At 40.9% G+C, this 22,725-nt stretch overlaps 1 protein-coding gene across 1 annotated transcript; it reads right to left on the bottom strand.

Moving 5' to 3' along the window:
- Positions 1-3,076: 3,076 nt before the first annotated feature.
- sparc (secreted protein, acidic, cysteine-rich (osteonectin)) lies at positions 3,077-15,006 on the bottom strand. The gene is made up of 10 exons (XM_060928026.1): positions 14,899-15,006; positions 8,980-9,049; positions 8,427-8,453; positions 7,896-7,983; positions 7,345-7,466; positions 7,001-7,121; positions 6,274-6,407; positions 4,938-5,086; positions 4,015-4,163; positions 3,077-3,926 (listed from the first exon to the last, which is right to left on the bottom strand). Exons 2-10 carry the CDS (start codon positions 9,034-9,036, stop codon positions 3,898-3,900), a joined length of 876 nt encoding a protein of 291 aa, XP_060784009.1. The 5' UTR covers positions 9,037-9,049; positions 14,899-15,006; the 3' UTR covers positions 3,077-3,897.
- Between the last annotated feature and the right edge of the window lie 7,719 nt (positions 15,007-22,725).

The following is a 22,725-nucleotide window of genomic DNA, read 5'->3' as shown; positions in this document are numbered from 1 at the left end:
AATGTTGAAGCTTAGCATTTATTGACGTATTAAAAGCAGTTTTTTTTTGTTTCCACATTTTAGATTTAAAGGAGAATTCTGGAATGTCCGGGACTCCATTTTTTTTAGTTATTTTTTTCCTCCTCTGCATTTTGGCCCATGTAACAGCACTTATATGTACGTATATGTACAGGCAGGTGATTGCACAGGAAATGTGGAACCTTACAAAGAAATACATCATTCAGCCTCATGTTTGTGTTGTCAAATTTGCTACGACATTAGTTAGAAACTGATTGAATCTGTCTGATGCAAACGTCATAACTGTATGTCGTCCAAATACATCATGTACAGTACATTATGGAAGGAGCAATTATTCATACGTCTGAACACTGAGTTCCTTTTTCCAGCAAATCTGCTTTTTTGTTGGAACTACATGGTAATATACGGGTGGCACAGTGATGTAGTGGTTAGCACTGTCACCTCACCGCAAGAAGGTTCTGGGTTCGAGCCCAGTGGCTGACAGGTCCTTTCTGTGTGGAGTTTGTATGTTCTCCTCGTGTCTACGTGGGTTTCCTCCAGGTGCTCCGGTTTTGTCCAAAGATATGTAGGTTAGATTAATTGGTGGCTCTAAATTGACCGTAGGTATGAATGTGAGTGTGAATGGTTGTTTGTCTCTATGTGTCAGCCCTGTGATGATGTGACGACTTGTCCAGGGTGTACCCCGCCTCTTGCCCATAGTCAGCTGGGATAGACTCCAGCTTGCCCGTGACCCTGCACAGGATAAGTGGTTATGAATAATGGATGTATGTTGAGATACTGTATCTTTGGAAAAAAAAAGGCTGTACTCCTACAGAGTTCATCAAAATGTCTACTTTTTTAGTGTGAATTCTCACTATATCACTTTCATAGTGTTGCTGCCAGAGACCCTGGTTTTATCCTGAGCTCGAGTTAACATACAGGTGTGTGAAGTGACTACTCTAAATTGTCCCTCGGTACTGTATGTACGAGTGTATGAATGTCTGTGTGGATGGTGCGCTGTGATGGACTGGTGTCCCATCCTTGGTGTATTCCCTCCTCACCCTGTTCCCAGGGTTTAGGCACCGGAGGCAAGGTGACCCTGACAATGATGTGCTCACTGAAGATGAATGAATCATGTCACCATCCAAAGGTTTGTAATATTACTAGCTGCATTACACAATATTGTTTGCATGTTTAAATAGTTCACTTGTCTGATTTTGTTTTGTGCGTTTGTGTGTCCTGTGTAATGCACATACAGAGTAGTATACTAGTAGGTGCTGAAATGTTCATATGCGAGTGTGCTGTTCGAATACTGTAATCATATAATCTTAATGGAAGCTGTTCTTCCACTTGGGGGCGACACTTCCCAGTCAGCAGGAGACTGAAGGTTGTGAAAAAAGTCTGAGACTTATTCTAGTTAAAGGAGGTCAGACATTTAGTCAATGGCTAATGAATGCTTTTTGACTACTTAGAGAAGGTATGGATTTGAAATGAATAGAAGGAAAAGTTTTAATGTTTAACTGGCCAGAATTCAATTAGTATGAGCACTAACAATGTTTAAGGCCAGCATCTATCTATCTATCTATCTATCTATCTATCTATCTATCTATCTATCTATCTATCTATCTATCTATCTATCTATCTATCTATCTATGAATGCTTCTTGGCAGTGGTGTTTTTTAAGTATATTCCTCTTGTATAGATTTGCATGAAAATACACTTTGTTCTGTGGCCTTAAGCTGTTATGAATTGCATTTCGCTCATTTGCTGCCATGTAGGAGGAGGATTGGAAAATGAAGGCTCTCTCCTCCCTTTTATGTAAGGGGCTGGGCCTCTCCGTCTCTGATTCTTTGTGCCTGGAGCTCTGCCATTGTTTGACATTCCTGACCGGCGTGTCTGGCTGGAAGGGTAAAGCTGGAGACCGGGTGAAATCGGTTCTCTCTGTAGAGCAGGGCCATTCCCATGCTTGCACTGCTGCACTAGAACTCAACGCACAGCTGTGACTCACGTTTCCCAGGATATGGTCTAACAGACGTGTGTTTACAGAATAAGACAAGGACCTGCATTTGGTTTTTGGTTCTAGGTCGAAGATTTTGTCTGGTTATTACAATACTTGGTCCAAAAAGACCTCTAAAAAGTAGTTAAGGCTGGTTTTTTTTTAAATATGTATATCCTGACACGTCAGTGTTTTGAATTGTGGGACAAGCAGGAAGTTCTGTTTTAAAAATAATCTCTAAGTATAGGGTACAGAACTAATGTCTTTGCCCAAGAGACGCAGAACACAAATGCTCACTAAATCCTAAGGGAAATTGCACATCTGTAAATCTGAGATTTTTAAAATGCAGGTTCCTTAAGTTCTAAATAATTTCGCTTTTTTTTTATTTCCCTTGTTTATATAGACTACAATAGATTACTTTTATGCAGCTCTCATAGTTCTGCTGTCCTTTTTACAATATATTGTACTTTAATATAAACTACCATATTAACATACAGTATACAGTTCTCATCTCATCTCATTATCTCTAGCCGCTTTATCCTTCTACAGGGTCGCAGGCAAGCTGGAGCCTATCCCAGCTGACTACGGGCGAAAGGCGGGGTACACCCTGGACAAGTCGCCAGGTCATCACAGGGCTGACACATAGACACAGACAACCATTCACACTCACACCTACGGTCAATTTAGAGTCACCAGTTAACCTAACCTGCATGTCTTTGGACTGTGGGGGAAACCGGAGCACCCGGAGGAAACCCACGCGGACACGGGGAGAACATGCAAACTCCACACAGAAAGGCCCTCGCCGGCCCCGGGGCTCGAACCCAGGACCTTCTTGCTGTGAGGCGACAGCGCTAACCACTACACCACCGTGCCGCCCCAGTATACAGTTATCACAAAAAATAAATAAGCAACAAAACAAGGGTCGTTTATACTGTATACCACTCAGCTTGTTCATCGTGTTTTGCAAGCTGTGCTGGATATGAACAAATATATGGGAATTATAACTGCAGGAGTAGAAGGGAGACAGTTCAGATATCCACAGCAGAAAGACGAAACATTGAGAGAATGCATGTGATGCTTAGGTTTGGACACTTCAATAGCTTTATTCATGTAAAAGAAGTTCAAAGTGCTCACATTGTAGTAAATACCACGAACATGTTCGAGGGAGAAATTTCTCATCCTGCGAGATTCTTTCCTCTTTGAGTTCAATGAAATATTTTCTTTTTCTTGTCCAGATTTTAAAATCGCTCAACATTTCACCCTGATAAAAAAAAAAATCAACAGGAAAATACACATCAGCTGAGGGTTTTTTTTCTTCCCCTTCGATTCAGGGCGAAAATATACAAAAGCTCGTCAAATCTAATAAAGAACTGAAAACAGTGTATCCCCCACCAAAAGAGTGCAACAAACAAAACAAAAAGGTTTATAAAGCAAGCAGAAAGGACATTTATTTGGAAACTTTATTTTTTTTTCTTTTTACAAGGTCTCCTTAATATCTTTAAATTGACATTAAAATCAAGCCCTGATTCTCTGAAAAATATTTAAATCTTTGTGCATTGACTTCCAAAAAAGACTTACAACGTACAAAGTCCATTGTTTATCTTGCCATCTCTTTGTTCAGCCATTTCAAACGTCCACTCTGTTCATTCAGTTAGCTTTACCATTTGCATGTTTTAGAAAAAATAATGACAACAAGCATTTTTTTTTTTAAAAAAAAAAGGGAAGCTGTTTTCACTTAGTGTGATTTGTTAGTGTGGACTGTGCATTTTACCTTTTTACATTTTTTTTTTTATTTTAGTGGTATACATAGGTTACTGGAAATTGCAAATAGCACCATTAATGTGAATTGTTAGCACCTTGTCCCAATAGCAGGCTAACTAGAAAGCATTAACAGTGGCCAGTTTTTAGATGATAAGGTCCTTGTCGGTATCCTCTGCATACAGAAACAAAAAAAAATTATTAAAGTCAATAAATCATTTTTAAACAACAAGGAATAAACCTCCAAAAAGTTTGAAACTCACGCTCTTTAATGCCGAAGCAGCTGGCCCACTCCTCCAGAGCGATGTACTTGTCCTGGTCAGCGTCACATGTCTCGAAGAAGCTGGTGGTGCAGTGCTCCATGGGAATGAGAGGGGCACGAAGAGGGGCCAGTTCAGTGTGGGACAGAAAGCTGAAACACATCATTGACATATTTGTAATGAAGGCTTTTTTTTTTAAATGCCATGAATTCAGAACGATGCATGCAATAACATACAATCATTTTGAGAGCATTGTACGTGTAAAAAATAACGAGACCATCAATGACAACGTAACTCACTCCAGCCCCGTCTAGTCCAGAAGGAATGATCTAAAGTGGGCCACCTTGCGCAATTAATGTTGCAAGCTATATACACTATATACAAGCTATATATAGAAGCTATGTACACCCCAGGAATACCGACCTATTTGCCAGAAAGAATCCAAAACAGCGAGGAATTGACAGAGAAGAAGCAATTTTTGTTGAACTGCTTATTAAGGCTTAATTAGTCCATAACTTCATTAATAATTGTAACTAAGCAAATCTGGGTAGAAGTTATATGCACCCTAGGTACCCCTACCTTCATGCCAGAAAAAAATCAAAATCAGTGAAGAATTGAGGGAGAAGAAGCGATTTGTATGGAAACTGTTCGTTCGGGCTTAATTACTCCATATCCTCATTATTAATTGCAATTATGCAAATTTGGGTAGAAACTAAATGCCCCCCCAGGCAGGCCTACCTTCCTGCCAAAAAGAATAAAAATTGGTGAAGAATTGAGAGAGAAGAAGCAACTTTTGTGAAATGTGGACGCCGGACAGACAATGGACAACACGTGATGGCATAAGTTCATTGCCTGTCGGCCGGATGAGCTAATAAGCAAACACTTGTTTAGTTGGAGAGCAGACACTAAAACCTGTGGGAACCTACCCATCAGAGGGGTGCTGGTCGAGCTGTCCGAACTGCCAGTGCACAGGGAAGATGTACATGTTGTAGTTCTTCTCAAAGTCCAGGGCCAGCAGATCCAGAGTGTGGTCACCAGCCTGCAGACGCTTCTCATTCTCATAGATCTTCTTCACCTGGACACAAAACACACCTTTCTTCAAGCCTAGAGCATTTCTTTGGTCAACTGTTACGTATAATGCAGCCTTCATATAAAAAGTACTTTCCATCCTTTATTACTACACATTTTATTTTTCTAAATGATCCTAACTGTGGTGGCACAGTGGTGTAGTGGTTAGCGCTGTCATCTCACAGCAAGAAGGTCCGGGTTTGAGCCCCGTGGCCGGCGAGGGCCTTTCTGTGTGGAGTTTGCATGTTCTCCCCGTGTCCGTGTGGGTTTCCTCCGGGTGCTCCGGTTTCCCCCACAGTCCAAAGACATGCAGGTTAGGTTAACTGGTGACTCTAAATTGACCGTAGGTGTGAATGTGAGTGTGAATGGTTGTCTGTGTCTGTGTCGGCCCTGTGATGACCTGGCGACTTATCCAGGGTGTACCCCGCCTTTTGCCCGTAGTCAGCTGGGATAGGCTCCAGCTTGCCTGTGACCCTGTAGAACAAGATAAAGCGGCTAGAGATAATGAGATGAGATGAGATACTAACTGTATTCATCATAAGCCTAGCCTTGAATGCTATCCAGGTAACATCTTGTAGGTTTAATCTGTCATGCTTTCTGGATGTTCTGATGACATATTTACTTATGGTTAGACGAAAACAAACATTATCAAAATGTTAAGATTGAAATAAAAAATAAAAATGCTGCAGCAAAGTTGTAGGATTCTTTCAAACATTAGTATATGTATATTTTATATTATTTCATAAGGTTCCCAGAAACCTGACACGTGGAACAGTCTTAAAACCTCGAACCATAACGTTCAGAAAACATTCTGGGAACCCAAAAATGTTAGTTGGGTTGTGAATGTGAATTTATTGCACAATATGCTTCGCAAACATTGTAGGAATGTTCATTCTGAAACGTCATTATGGTCTGAGATTTAAACCTGCTTAATATCTTCGTAGACACTGAAAAATGTTCTCTGTTAGCTGGTGTGTTTGATTGATTATAGTACATGTTGAAGAAATCTATAGGTCCCTCCGTGGAATTCAAATATGCTGTCAGTAAATAAACAACATAAAATCATGTTGTCTATTGACTGTAGCCTGGTGTTTTTGGTGAACGTTGGCTAATTAGGTACAATAACGTATTAGGGATAGATGGGGCCTAATGAGGTTCTGAAGGGCTAATGAGACAGAAAGAACTTGGACAAACCCTCAGCTTCTGTTTCTCGTTCAGCAGATTGTTGTCCTCATCACGCTCATACAGAGTGACCAACACGTTCTTCAGCCAGTCCCTCATACGCAGTGGGAACTCAATCAGCTCATTCTCCAGGCATGGAGCGATGTCTGGATTAGATAAAGACAAACAAAGTAATTAACATGCTTCTTTGCACTTACTGCATAGTAAATGTTTTGACAGACGCGATACTAAAACGATTCTTGATGAAACTGCAGCCATGTCCCTGGTCCTAAATATATAATTCGAGCATGATTTACAACCCTAAGGCTCTGGATCGCATTAATGCTATTAAGTAAATGTCAAAACATGTTTTCATCAGCTCATCTGTGACTACACAAGTGTTGTTTTGTTGCACGGCTTTGCCAGCGGATTCGCTCCATCTGGACCCTTCAGGCCAGACAGTCAGGTGATTCCACACACACCCCCACACACACACTCTCTGGTGCACGTGTTTAAGAGCGGATTCTCCTTGCTTTATTGGGTGGAGTAATGAAGACTAGTCAGCACCTGCCCTGTGTATGGGGCCCTACGAGGGAAGCCTAGATCCTGGAGCGCATCAATCACAATGGAAAAACTCAGCTTTGCACAACTTTTATGGATGATGCTGTGACTGGCTGAAGTGTTAAATGTTCTCTGGAGGAAACAGTACAGATTTTGACATGATGTGATTTTTCTGAAATCTACAACAGCATGCTCTTACATTTGCAGGGTCCAATGTAGTCCATGTGCAGTTTGTGGCCCTTCTTGGTGCCCTCCAGAGCACACTTTGTGGCAAAGAAGTGGCAGGAGGAGTCATAGGTCTTGTTGTCGGTGCCACAGACCTGTTAGATGCAAGCAGGTGATTGTAAATAGTTGAACATGGCAGGATTGAAAGAGGACTGAATGGATGATGAATGGATATTTGTGGTGAACAGTGAGTTTCTTTTCTCTCAGAAAAATGTCTCTGCGGCTCTCGGCATCATTGCCCCTCCCCATCATTTATAGCCTTCTAAAATTATAGAAAGAAAAGAAATGTGGCTCAGGCTCACTGCAGTATAAACTCACATGCTCAAACTCTCCTACTGGGGCAGGGCACGTTAGAGGATCCTGGCACACACACAGGGGCTCGTTGTTGTCATCAAGCTCACACACCTTGCCCTTCTTGCAGTGATGGTTGAGGCAAGGATCTGGAACAAGAAATGCAAGAAAAGATTTTTTTGGTGCCCATTTCCTTCATCCATAACCAATTTTGAGCAAATGTTCTAAAATACCTTTTTCTGGTTAAGACATTTCATAATGGTGAGACATGCCATGTGGCTGATTTTTTCCCCCCCGAAGCTACAGTCCAATGCACTCAATAATTGCAGCCAGTCTAATTTAGACTTAAGTGCAGCCTGTCATTACCAGAGCTTTTATGAACTCGCTGCTGTATAATTTCCTCATGTTGTCATCACACAAATGGCAAGGAGAAATAAACACAGAATTTTATCAAATAAAAAATTCAGAATATCACATCCCCAATAAATTAAGATTCACTGGAGAACCTTTGTTCGTACATGCATCTGTACTCATAACTCCAGCGCCTGAGGTTCTTTAGGATTGTTCAGCTTACTTACTCTCTGCAGCAACATCCTCCACAACCTCAATGGCTTCATCAAACTCTCCGGTCTCCACTTGAACTGGGTTCGAGCCTACGTCTACCTGCTGGGTTAAGAGATAAAGAGCAGTGTTAGAACAGTGTGTATAACTGATGCTGATTTGATATTTGTCAGAAATTGAACTTGTTCAGTCACTATCATTATCTAGAGGATGTTCTCAAGTACATTATTGTACCTTTAGGGATACAACAGCTTGTCACTGTGGCAGTTCCCTCTAATGTACTTATTTGTACAATTTTTTTTAAAATATATACTGCTTGGTAACATACAGTATATGTACTTTTCTGACCCTAGAAAGGTACACATGGTTCCCTTGAGGTCCAGTAATGAGCTCTAGGGGGTGCATTAGTGTAGCTTGTACTTTGGGGGACAGAAAAGGACTCCTACTGTACCCCTATTTCTGACAGTGAACAAACCATAGGATAGAAAATGTGCTTCAGGATCTCAACCTCATTGCTCTGTTTTATATCCAGATTAAATGGCATTTACCTCATCAACGACTGGCTCCTCTTCGGCCTGCAAAATAAATGTACGCAGTAAAATGTTTTTGTGTGATTAGATGCTCACTTTTGTTTAAGTTCTTACTGCTGACCTCAGAAACTTGGCTTTAATTTAATTAACTTAAGCAAATAAAACTTGTCGTAAAACCACCGAATCATCACATTCGCTTTTTAATAGCGAGACACTATGACCTCCACGCGCACACACACGTTTGTCTTGCTATCTGTGTAAGGACCTTCCAATGACACAATTATTAATGCAATTATTATGTGCGATGCTGCACCTAACCTTAACCTCAATAAACAAATGAAAATATACAGGCTTGCTTGTTAATTAATTAATTAATCAATCAATCAAACAAACCTTTAAGCTTTTGTACAAAAGCTGTTCTTCTTATGAGGACCAACCAAATGTCCACACACAGCCAAAACTGCCTTATATGCTTCTATTTGTCGGGACTCTTGGTCCCCACCAATATAAAAACAATCTCCTTATACTGTAATACTGTTATACTGAGAGAGAGTTAAGATAATGAACTTACCGGGGCAGCCAGGGCCTTTCCAGCAAGGCACAAAAGGAAGACGATCCACACCCTCATATTGGGATTCAGCCTGCAGTAAAACAAACCAAAAGGCCCACTTACTGTATATCTCACTGCTATAATACATACTGTACATACATATCAAAGATCTAGCTGCATCTTCTGGAACTTGTTTCATATATTTTACATTTGTGCTTTTCAACCTCATCACATTCACAGCCATGACTGAACACATCAAACATGATTGATGTGCTGTTCCTGCCTAGATCTGTGCTGGGATATCACTATTACTCCCATTCACACTTGGAGCCTTATATAAGCCCTATAGCTGCCTCCATTTGGAGAGATTAGAAGTGATTTCTCCAACCAGACCTGCCCTTTATGCTCTCTGAAAGGCAATTATGCACAAATGAGTCAGCTCTTTTAACTCTCACATCTGGGAGTCCATAGCCAGGAGGTGTTTGAGATCACAGTATTGAGTGCCTGTGTACTGTTTACTTCATTTTCAGGGAGATCCCTAAAGGAGTTGTGTTCTCCTCATGAAACCACATGCATGCATGTACACAAGCACAAATGTAGAATACAAATAAAAAATGAACTTTGATTATTTAATAATAATAATAATAATAATAATAATAATAATAATAATAATAATAATCCTTGTCCCAAAACTCCTATTCACATTATGGTAATGCTGAATATTTAATTTGTATTAGCAGCGCTGGTGCAAATTGTTACTCTCACTCAGGAACTTTATTATTATTATTATCCATCCATCCATTCATCCATCCATTATCTGTAGCTGCTTATCCTGTCCTACAGGGTCGCAGGCAAGCTGGAGCCTATCCCAGCTGACTATGGGCGAGAGGTGGGGTACACCCTGGACAAGTCACCAGGTCATCGCAGGGCTGACACGTAGAGACAAACAACCATTCACACTCACATTCACACCTACGGTCAATTTAAAGCCACCAATTAGCCTAACCTGCATGTCTTTGGACTGTGGGGGAAACCGGAGCACCCGGAGGAAACCCACACGGACACGGGGAGAACATGCAAACTTCACACAGAAAGGCCCTCGCCGGCCGCTGGGCTCGAACCCAGGACCTTCTTGCTGTGAGGCGACAATGCTAATCACTACACCACCATGCTGCCATTATTATTATTATTATTATTATTATTATTATTATTATTATTATTATTATCCTAACCTTTTTTAGAACACTATTTCTCCCTCAGTTTTCAACCAATCATCACCAAATTTCACATGCATTTCACATACCTCTGGACTGAATTAAGTTGCACTGACTTTTAGTGCTGATCTGGATCACCAAACCAGAATGATCACCAAACCAGAATGATCCATGAAAAACAGGCTTTTTTCCTCACTAAGCATCATTTTCTATCTCTTACCATTCTGGATCTATAGGGTGCGGTGACCAGACGTCCTGGTTTGTAAGAGCTAGGACAAATCACTATGACTTTAGTCACAATATCTATCTAGTCTGTATTTTTTAATAGATTTAAAACAGTTTCCCTTCTCTATAAGAAGACTGTATCTTGTAATGATTTATAATCCCACTATCAAGCGGCACTCAGAAGAAAACGGATTCCCATTTGAGTCTGGATCATCTCAAAGTTTCTTCTTCGCATCATCTAAGGGAGATTTCCTTTGCTATTCTCAGCACTTGTATGCACAATAGGATCCAAATCTACATCTGGATTTCCGTAAAGCTGCTTTGTGACGATGTCAATTGTAAAAGTGTTAGACAGTTCCCTCTTGCAATGTGACCATATAAAAGGTAGATCCTGAGTTCAGGAGATCAGGAATTTGAATCCAAACGATGTCATAGCCATCCGTGTCTGCAAGTACAAGGGACCATAACAGGTTCTTCTCTCTGAATGGCATCTAGCCATTAGTAGGTGTTTGTGAGCTCATGTATGTGGAAGAGGGCAGTTAGCATTTTCCTCTGAGCGTGTTTAGCTGCTTAGTGAAAATGAGCTGCAGTTTCAAAAGCTGTCTTGGTGGAGAAGGAGTGTGCTACTCCTCACCCTCCCTGTTTGGTAGCTGTTGTGTGCTAGTTGCAGATAAATACTAGGCAGGAACTGGCAAATGCCCAAACTGGGAGAAAATATTATTTGTTTGGGGTTGGATGCTGTGGTAATGGCATCAAACGATCATGGTTACATGTTCTAGAAGTCAGCATAGATGAAAGGTTTCTTGCAGTTGAGAAGCTTTCTCTTGGGATGATGGCATGGCTGACATCCCCTTTCAAATGGAGATGGTGTCTGTGATTTGTCTAGTGGTTTTTCACTGGGAACAAAAGAAGCATGTATTCTTCAAACTCTTTTTGAATATGCAATGGCTCTCATAGAAGGGCAATGGCTCTCATAGAATTTAAATTCTTTTCCCAATCATATAATCATCAATGATTATATGATTGGGAAAAGAATTTAAATTATGTGCTATAGCAATTAAATCTGGAGAGGAATTACCTCGCTTTATGTACACGTACATATATAATTGGCAGAACTGCAACATTCTTCAGGGGATTTACAGGCCTCTTGATTAACTTGGAGATAATAAACTTTGCCCCAGACAAAGGAATCCTTGTATCCATGAACAAAGAGTTCATAGCATAATCACACATTCTTTAGGGAAGTGAGCACAGTGGGATGAAATTGAAGATGTGAACCAGGCTCTGTGTGCTTTCTTCTGCTATATCTTAAATATTATACAGCCATTGAGTCAGAAAAAAAAAATATCTGGCATCTCAGAATCTTCTGAAAAAATCTAAGTAAGCATTCACATTATACCAAATGACACAGTAGTGTGCAATATTCAAGGAGTAGCCCATGCTTCGTGTTTAATCTGATAAACACTTTGAGATTCAGTGCTCCTAACGTGCTTTGACAAGTGCTTTAGATGCAGATGTTTGTTCTTATGTCGATGTGGCACGATCTCACGTTTCTCCAAACAGCTGCCGAGGAAGAAGACTTGCCAAATGGCACTTTGATTTTGACCTGTCAGGCCAGCCAAACTCAAAACAAGCCCAAGCTATGCCTCTTCCCCCATCTGTTTTTATTGGAGAGGGTAAAAGCGAGCTTCTGCTCAGGAACTGATGTCAGCAAGCCATCTCTAATGGATTTAGTCGTGGAAAAACACAGAGTTTGCACTGCAAAGGCTGACGACTCCAAACATGGCAAACAAGGACTCTTCTCACCCAATTGCATGGGGAGGGGAAAATAACACAATTTCCCTTGGAATAGACTTTCCTGTAAGAAAATTAAATACTTCACATCATCTGTAATATTTAGCTTGGAAAGCTCATTCTTGTCCCTTCGAGAGACATTTGTACATAAATTTGCATTTATTTTCACAGATGAGGCATAACGCTGTTAGTTCGTTGGACCTCCTTACGTAAGAGCAAAACAAGCTGTTTTATTTGGAAAGTAGTGCTCATACTCAAACAGGCTTGAAATTAAGGGATGGCAGCAGCATAAAGGATGCCTTTTTTGCACTCACTATTTGATTTAGAGGTTAGTTAGGTAAGCAAGCTGTGAGACGAAAACAGAGACACAGTGCTCTGCTTTTTTAAAGGCATCCCCCCCCCCGAAAGGATCAGAATTAGGAAATTCCTTGAGCCTTTCAAGAGTGACTTGAACAGGTGGACGGGAAAAACAGTGAAGTTGACACACTGTACAAATCCACAAATAAATAGAGTCACTCTTTCCCACTATCAAAGCAATTTGGCCAAAGAAGCTCTTTGTTCAAATGCGAAACAAACAAGTGTGTTCTCCAAATTAGAAAGTTAAAAACTAATTAGAAAAGAATATTCAAGCATATTCTGTATCATTCATGCCCTGAAAACATCCATGTTAATGTTTAACCTTCTCAATAAGTGTTAAACACTGCATTTGTGCCGAGTTCTGCATCTGTGAGCCCAAAGGGTGGTGAAGGAGTTCAATTTTTGGAACAGGAAACCACTGAGCAAGCCACCTGTCCATTACCAAGTAATTACTGTGCTTCGTCTGGATGATGTTCAGTACTGAGCACTCATATCTCCATTGAGTATACAGAACAAAGCACTTGCCAGCAAGACAGCTGGTCAGAAACAAAAAAGACCAAACCTGACAAGAGCCAGGAAGGTTTCTGAAAGACTACAGACAGCATGGCTGGTGCTCCATCCACAAACACCGAACTTGTTTTGATTTGGCTCTGATGATATGCATTTTGCAGGCAATGGATATTTCTCTATCCTCTTTTCCCCTGCAGGTTAAGAATATCCTTCAGGATACTGCCATTAAAAGTCAAGAGAATGAAACAGTATTTGTAGTAAATCCCACCCTCTATAAAATGGGTTAATAGAAATTAAGTATACTGATACCAGGAAGCTCAGACATGAACAAGAGAAGACAGAAGAGCAATGGAATCCATGTAACCTGAGTTTCCAGTCAGCTGACCTTTTGGAGCCCTTTCGCCCTTCCCCCAGTCGTGCTGGGACTTTAAAACCAAGTGATTTACTCGCTGGTCAAATTCTCTTGTGCCAAAAAGAACAGCTGTGGAATCTGTGGAAATGTGAAATTTTTTCCATTGAGGAAATTTGGGATACCGTCATTTTCTTGATGTATCTCAAGAAGCGTTAAAGGTGATGACGATGAGGTGATGGAGACGAGGTCAGAAATAAAACCAGTTCATGTTGGTCCTTGACTTGATTGTTTATTAATTTCATCTATGTCCGACACCTTGCTAAAAATTTTCCAAATCAGTTGAATTTAGACTGCAAGACATGTTTAGTATACATGCTGGCTCCATGCCATGGGATTGGTTTGCTCTGGGATTGGTTTGCCCTCTTTGGGGATTATAAACCAGAAGCCTTCTTTGCCTAATATTTGCAGCTTGGTTGTGGCTTTCAAAAAAATCACTACTATGAAATGACAAATAAATTTGCCTTTTATCCAGTGGCTTTGAAATGTACCACACTTTCATTTTCAGAATTTCTCTTTCTTTTATAGTCCTAAAGAACCCCTGAGATAAAAATGTTGTTATGGGGTGATTTTTTTTCCTTTCTCACAATAATTTGAAAAACATCTGTGCATGAGTCTAAAATAAGCCTGATGTTTGCCATTAAATAATAAATTAATATTGCCTGGATGACACTGCCTGCTGTGTGAAACACCCCCACCCCCCCATTATCCCGCTTCCATGGTTTTTATCAGACAAGCCATCCGGCAGCTGTGGACATTTGGTTTATTCTCACAGTGTTGTTGTTTGTCAAGAGAACTGACATCTGCACAGTTTTAACAGCTGGCAAGGATGGCCATGGCAACTCGCATTCCTTTTGATGGGAGTAACTGGGAGGGGAGGGATCTATGTGAAAACTGACCTGCTTTCTTTCTCTCTGACTGGCTTTTTTCAGTCTTTCTCTCTCAGGCTTTGTACTCCTTTTTCCCTCCCCCTTTCCCCCCAAATCTGTGGTCACTCCTCCCGTTGCCGATGTGGCACACAATACTTTAACACTATACTTGCTCCTCAGTTGAGTATCAACAATAGATTGGGATGCTCTCAGTGCTGGCAGACATTTTATTAAAGTATCCTTGAATACTGGCTTTTAAAATTGAGAGATACTGCATCGTAAGGTTTGGATGCAAAATAAACACATGAAGCCCATGGACTGCACTGAACAATACTGGAACACTGGAAGCTGTTAGTTCTCATGTAATCTTTGACAACATGAAAATTGTTTATCTGATATATTTAATTTACATATTGTGGGAAAAGCATCAAAGAAAGCATCAAAATAGTGATGATGTTAGATGTGTAGTTCTCTTTTGCAAGTTTATAAAAAAGAAAAAACTTCAAATCCTGCATAAGAACTTAACTTAGGAATCAGGAAATGATGGCGTGAGTGATCTTACCTTCGCTTCAGCAAGCAGGCAAGCCAAGAGAGTAGTCAGCTGGAGCAGGGGTCTGAAACTATCTAACAGCAACACAAGTTCACACAGAAGACATTTGCAGTGGGCAGGCCCAGTCAATCCCCCCTCACAGCCCTGGAGTGGGACGTCCCACTGTTTAACTCTATGTAGCCAGCTGAAGCTCCAAGCCATACAAATTAGGCCTGCTGTTCATGTTTAGACTGGTACAGCAGTGGATTTTATGATTTCAATTGGCACTCTAATGCAAGCCCAAATTCGAAAAAGTTGGGACGGTATATTGAAATTGAAATTAAAACAAGAAAACAATGATTTGTCAGTAAGGCGGCATGGTGGTGTAGTGGTTAGCACTGTCGCCTTACAGCAAGAAGGTTCTGGGTTTGAGCCCAGTGGCTAACGGGGGCCTTTTTGTGTGGAGTTTGCATGTTCTCCCCATGAGATATGTCTCTTGCTAAGATGTAGGTTTTTGCAGTGTGATTATTGGTGAGGGCGGCACGGTGGTGTAGTGGTTAGCGCTGTCGCCTCACAGCAAGAAGGTCCGGGTTCGAGCCTCGTGGCCGGCTAGGGCCTTTCTGTGTGGAGTTTGCATGTTCTCCCCGTGTCCGCGTGGGTTTCCTCCGGGTGCTCCGGTTTCCCCCACAGTCCAAAGACATGCAGGTTAGGTTAACTGGTGACTCTAAATTGACCGTAGGTGTGAATGTGAGTGTGAATGGTTGTCTGTGTCTATGTGTCAGCCCTGTGATGACCTGGCGACTTGTCCAGGGTGTACCCCGCCTTTCGCCCGTAGTCAGCTGGGATAGGCTCCAGCTTGCCTGCGACCCTGTAGAAGGATAAAGCGGCTTGAGATAATGAGATGAGATGAGATGAGATGAGATTATTGGTGAGGGCAGCACGGTGGTGTAGTGGTTAGCGCTGTCGCCTCACAGCAAGAAGGTCCGGGTTCGAGCCTCGTGGCCGGCTAGGGCCTTTCTGTGTGGAGTTTGCATGTTCTCCCCGTGTCCGCGTGGGTTTCCTCCGGGTGCTCCGGTTTCCCCCACAGTCCAAAGACATGCAGGTTAGGTTAACTGGTGACTCTAAATTGACCGTAGGTGTGAATGTGAGTGTGAATGGTTGTCTGTGTCTATGTGTCAGCCCTGTGATGACCTGGCGACTTGTCCAGGGTGTACCCCGCCTTTCGCCCGTAGTCAGCTGGGATAGGCTCCAGCTTGCCTGCGACCCTGTAGAACAGGATAAAGCGGCTACAGATAATGAGATGAGATGAGATTATTGGTGATAATTCTGACGGGATGTTACATTGATTTCCCTAAAATGAAAAATTTAGAAAAAGAAAAGGGGAGGGGGGATATTTAAGAGAAAAAAGTACCCTCATTTATGTAATTTTCAAGAAGACTCATTAGAGGTGCTTGCATATGAGTCTGGAGTCATTAATGCTCTGGATACTTCGTATGAACTTACACACACATATCTTAAGGACTATATATTTTAAACACAGTAACAGGGGAAGTAATTCTGTGTCTCATAGAATTCATCTTCTCTCTCTGTGCGAAAGAGAGAGAGAGAGGCTCATTACTATTGCTTGGATATGAGTCTGGAGTCTTGTATCAGGCAAAAGTAATCTTATCTCCTGTTCTATTTAGCGTTTGGTCTTCCCACCCTCAGAGACACTCTGCTCTGGATTGCTAATGTCTGTCCTCTGAGTGTCTGTTGAGGAGTATGTGGAGAAACATCTGGATGTGAGAAAGGCTAGAAAAAAGTAGCAGCTATGCAACGTGGCATTTTCCATTTTGGCTGCACCAGACACAACGTCAGAGCAGATCAGACCATGGAGAAGATGTAATTACTCAGTTCTCCCAAGCTGCAGACGTGGCATTGTCTACAGTAGCCTAACAAGTCTTCACTTGACCAGAGACTCAGGGGACCCCCTCCCCCCATCTAATTACAATTAAGCCTAATTATATCTGCTACTGTACCATCTGCAGATTGCAGGCACAAGCACCTGAGCTGTGAGAGATTATAAATTATGGGACACCTTTGCTGTCTGTTATTTGGATGCACTCAAACTTTAATAATATAACCTTATATAGGTGAAGTTTTAGTGGAATCGACTTGTTGCATCACCGTTGTGGGGGCTTGATTTATTTGGAATGTAGCCCCTTCAGGGCCAGTTTATGGGAAATACCTCTCTCGTGGCTTGTGTGAACATAGTTAGATTCTGATTCATGCAGCAAATAGTACGATGTCGACCATAGTTTCCTCCCCAGACTCTTAAAAGGATCACAACCTCAGTTGAACAAGGCGTCTATTCATGCTGGTTCCTGTTTTTGCCTCTGTGTAAACTCTGGGCCTGCTGAAACCCTGCAATAGCAAATAACCTAATATTAACATGGGAGCAGAATAAACCATAGCACCTGAGCTTATAATGTAGATAAACCAGCCTTACTGTGCCTCTGTTTGGTAAATAACCATATAGCTTCATCCTGATCTTTGGTGAGAGCCATAATTATAAACCTTGGCCTCAGAGAGAATTCTCCATTAAGAGTCTACGAGGGTAAGACATGGAGGATGTCATATAGTTGGACAAAAATATTTTTGAAACATGAAAATATGGTGAAAATATTTTCAACATGAGAAGATAAACTTCATATCTTCACACCACCGTGTAACGTTCTTTATATTATATGGACACAGTCACAAAAAAAAAAAAAAGAGTTAATCAAAAGAATTTTAATTTTGAACCGGTTCACCATTTTGACAACACGTGTCTAGTCAACGGGAAAACACTGGGATTGACATCATTGGAGTGAAATATTATACATACAGGACACTTTTTTGATGGAATAAAAACATTTATTTTTTTCATGGTCCAAATCCTGCGCTCTGATTGGCTGGCGAGCGGGTCCATATCCTACGATACGGACCCCAGTTATGGACCCCGGTTACGGACCTCTGGTGACTCGCTCGTTCACAACAACAACAAACATAGTAGCATTTTTTGGTCAACATTTATCTTTTTTAATAAGATTTATTTATAAGATTATCAAAAATCTTATACATTTTTGCCAGCATTTCTCAGGAGAATAGCATTAATTTTACAGCATGGATAGCGATAACGACAGTGTTCACAGCGAAAGTGAGTTTTACTACCCTGAGGAAGAAGAAATAAAATAAAACATTTCAGGAGAAAGCTAAAAACCTGTAATTTGCTAACGCCGAGCAAAGACATGACTGAATCCTGAATGACTCCTATTTGTATAAATAGGGGACTACATAGGTGGCAAAATGTAGTTTTTTTCCTGCCATGGAAGTGCACTTGTATGCCAAGGAGGAAGCCATTTGCATTACAGCCGTGAATGAGGATTCAAAATGGCAGCTTGGCTCAGTTTTCCCTTTCGGGCGCTCTTGTTTTCTGTTAGAATTTGGTAAAGAAAAAAAAAAATATATTATTTACCAGCTTAAGGTCGGTCTGTATGGTGAAATACCATGACCTCGGCCTTAAATACTTAAATACTTAAGTACTTTCAAGACCTCAGTCACGGTATTTCATGAGACGGACCTCCCAGCTGGTAAATAACATATATGTATTCTATTCCCTTCTAGCAGGTTTCATTAATTTGGTTTGATAGCATGCAATATTGTTAGTATATTGCTTATCCTACATGTATTACATCACTCTATCCAATAGAGAATGAGCGTTGAATATGGTTTGCGATATTGCATGGTTGTCAAGACAACATGATGTCACATGTCGGAGATGTAAAACTTCCATGCTAGCGAGTGACTGTGACAATTTGTAAACAAACATGGCCACCAGGGTTGCTTCATTAAATATAGAAAAATTTGAGAGAATTTTGAAAGAGAAAGACACGTTGAACACCCGAAAGGAATGTATAATAATAATAATAATAATAATAATAATAATAATAATAATAATAATAATATTGGCTGGCCTTGAGTGGTATATCAGATATACAGTATTCCATTCAGCTAGCATGATACTGAACGAGTTGTTCAGTGTCATGCTAGCTGAATGGAATATATCTAATATACCACTCAAGGCCAGCCAATATTATTTAAATATGTCACTCAGATCCGTGATGTATTTCATATGAAAAATGCGAGTTTCTCAACACAAGAAGATAAACTTCATATCTTTAATCCAATGTGTGATTTTCTTTTTATTATACGTATAGACACATTCACAAACAAAAAAATACCCAAATTTATCAAAACAATTAATCGATTTCCTCATGAGTGACATACAGAGATTTATGTCATGGTTTTGGTTCTTGATGTCCTGGATGTAGTGCGTATGAAAATTACAAGTGGTGTATTTCCCAGTAAAACACTCATGTCCATATAATCTATATAATAAGCAGTAAAGTTTGTTTGTTTGTCTTGAGCTAACGTCGCCACTTCTCGACAGATTTTCACCAAATTTGACAAGTAGGTTGGGGGATGACCCAGAATTTTGCAGATAGAAACAAAATTCATGTATGGGCTCCAGGGAGGTCCCTGGTGGGCATAACATCCACCCACCCCCTCTTCTCAAAGCCTTTCACGTTACATTTATCAATACAAATTCTCGAGAGATCTTAACTAAACTTGGCACATAGGTACAGGAGATAGTCACAATTTGACAGAACTCAGAAATTCCATATTTGGGCCCTAGGGGGTCCTTGGTGGGCCCCTGGGTGGTGGATGTTTGGATTTTTGTTTGTCTTGGGTGAACATAATTTCTCAATGGATCTTCATCAAATTTGACATGGAAGTCTGGGGGCAACCCAGAATTTTGCAAAACCCGGGCAACGCCGGGTGACCTGCTAGTATAATATAACATGAAGTTCCTCATGGATATGAAATATTCCTGTCACATGAGAAATATCATTTACATTTGCAGCATTTATCAGACACTCTTATCTTAAACACTAGTACAAATTGTCCATAACCGAATGCTGCGTTCAACTTAACTCGGAAGTGGGAAATCAGAACTCAGAATTACACCATTTTCAATCTCCACACATTCAAGTTACAAAGTGGGAAAGAAACACGGAAGCCTCAATATTTGTCTTTCGCTAGTAATAAAATGAATGATGTACATTTTCTTTCTCAAAACAGCAAACTGTATATTCAGTGTTTTCTATTCGATAGTTTTAACAAACTAATATGTCTGTATGAACAGCACGGTGGTGTAGTGGTTAGCGCTGTCACCTCACAAGAAGAAGGTCTGGGTTCGAGCCCCGTGGCCGGCGAGGGCCTTTCTGTGTGGAGTTTGCATGTTCTCCCCGTGTCCGCGTGGGTTTCCTCCTGGTGCTCCGGTTTCCCCCACAGTCCAAAGACATGCAGGTTAGGTTAACTGGTGACTCTAAATTGACCGTAGGTGTGAATGAGAGTGTGAATGGTTGTCTGTGTCTATGTGTCAGCCCTGTGATGACCTGGCGACTTGTCCAGGGTGTACCCCGCCTTTCGCCCGTAGTCAGCTGGGATAGGCTCCAGCTTGCCTGCGACCCTGTAGAACAGGATAAAGCGGCTAGAGATAATGAGATGAGATGAATATGTCTGTATGTTGATTGATCTCAGACAAATATTTATATCTAGAGCATGGCAGCATAAGTCATTTAAAAATAAAGAAGAGCTGCTTTGTTTAAGGTTCATGCTGTGAGCAGCCATGTTGATTTGACATCACATGCTGAACTTGGGGTTAAGGAGACCTTCAAGACTTTCTGAGTAGGAATTCCAAGTAAAGCAGAGTTAAATTTTCTTTGCTTTTTCCTTGTTGTAGTTCAAAAATTTTAGCCAAACACAGCATAGAAATTTCATAAGGCTAAATCCCTGTTACACAGGAGTTAATAAATGATGTTTGCTTTTATAAGCCACATTGATTTAGTGCTAACTTGAGTGTTTAGGAAAGGGCTGGGTCTTGACCATTCATTTGAAGACATCATGTGACATTCTTCATGTTTATAAAATGACGAGTCGCAGCATTCTCCTCCATTACAGCTCCTTAAAAGGATTTGAGGATTTATTTTATCAGTCTCAATGTCTTTCATTCTGAAATGGCCACATTAGAGCAGGAAAATTTAACTGCCATGTCGGAGGTGATTGAGATCGGCATGCTAAATATCATCTCATGTTCTTCATGTTTACAAAATGACAACTCTCCACATGTAACTATAGCAACAATACAACAAATTTAAAAAAAAAAAAAGGTGAGATGAGGTTTGTCTTGCAAGTGTTCTGATAAACTGTCCTACACGTCCTTTATCAGAACACCAGAAGTCTGTTTGCTGTTAAGGGAGAAAGAATCTTGAGCAGACCCTGATAAAGAAGAAGGTTGCTCATCCTTTCCTTCCCCTTCGTTCTTTCCTGTGAGGACTGACAGCAGTGAAATGAAAACATCTGGAGGATCCATCAAAGCAGAGAATAATGACTAGGAGCCAGATGGAGAATATGAGAAGAATAGTGAGCATGGCGGGTTTGCGTTGTCGGTAGCTTTCTCCTGCAGCTGTTAAGTGGGTGTAATAGCAGCAGGGCAGCACTTTGTTGAAAAAGGAGAGTGGATGAGTGGCGTGATGACTGTAAACGCAAGAACTTTACTGTTGCAGAAGAGGTGACGTGTACAGCACACATGGCTTTGCATGTTCTGTTTTCGCAAATGGGTCACCTGCACCATGTTCAGATTCAGAGGATGTCTGAAAACAGCAAAATATTGATGGTATATGAAAGTATTTCAAATTTAGTAATGTATCTTCAGTTGCTTTAAGATTCTCATTGATATGAGATATTATTCTATCCACATTCACTGGATGTGAGCAATCGCATGCTCTGATTGGCTACTCTACTACTGGGCTATCAGCTCATATACCATGAGTAGAGAAAAACAAAATGGTGGAGTGTGTTGATGAACCAACCGAGGATGAAATAAAAACTCTACTCGAAAACAAAACCACAAAAAATACAAAACAAGCAATAAAATATGGAACGAAAGTATTTGATGGTAAGAATGTATCTTTTTTATTTTTCAAGAATTATTATTATCGCATTTTTCACAAATTGTGACTGTCATTTCGCCGGTTTGTTTACATTCTAAGCAGAAATTATTTTGCTGGACATTTTGTATAAAGTTTTTACTTATTGAATTTGCAAACAATAAAAATAGGCAGCACGATGGTGTAGTGGTTAGCACTGTTGCCTCACAGCAAGAAAGCTCTGGGTTCGAGCCTAATGGCTGACGGGGGCCTTTCTGTGTAGAGTTTGCATGTTCTCCCCGTGTCTGTGTGGGTTTCCTCCTGGTGCTCCGGTTTTGTCCAAAGACATGCAGGTTAGGCTAAGTGGTGGCTCTAAATTGACCGTAATTGTGAATGGTTGTTTGTCTTTATGTGTCAGCCATGCGATGATCTGGCGACTTGTCCAGGGTGTACCCTGCCTCTCGCCCATAATCAGTTGGGATAGGCTCCAGTTTGCCTGTGATCCTGCACAGGATAAGTGGTTACGGATAATGGATGGGTGGATGGATGGATGGAAAAGAAAAGGCATTTTGTGTGTTAGAGTACACTCGAACACAGTCAAACAAGACCGTGCAGCGTGCATTTATGAGAGAATTATCTAAAAATGCACCAACTGCAATGCAGATTTGGACATGGCACAAAAAGTTCAAAGAGGATGGCTGTCTGTGCAGGGCAAAAGGATCTGGATGACCACCAGCATCAGAAGAGACAGCCGAGCGGGTTTGTGAATATTGAAAATTTGTGAAATTGTTCATGGACTCCACATACCTTTGAATTTCTCATTCAAATTTTGAGGCATAAATCCTAT

The sequence above is a fragment of the Neoarius graeffei genome, chromosome 8 (assembly GCF_027579695.1).
Source record: "Neoarius graeffei isolate fNeoGra1 chromosome 8, fNeoGra1.pri, whole genome shotgun sequence".
NCBI classification, from domain to species: Eukaryota; Metazoa; Chordata; class Actinopteri; order Siluriformes; family Ariidae; genus Neoarius; species Neoarius graeffei.
Note: the sequence above shows the minus strand (reverse complement) of the source record. Positions and strands in the feature narration are given on the sequence as shown.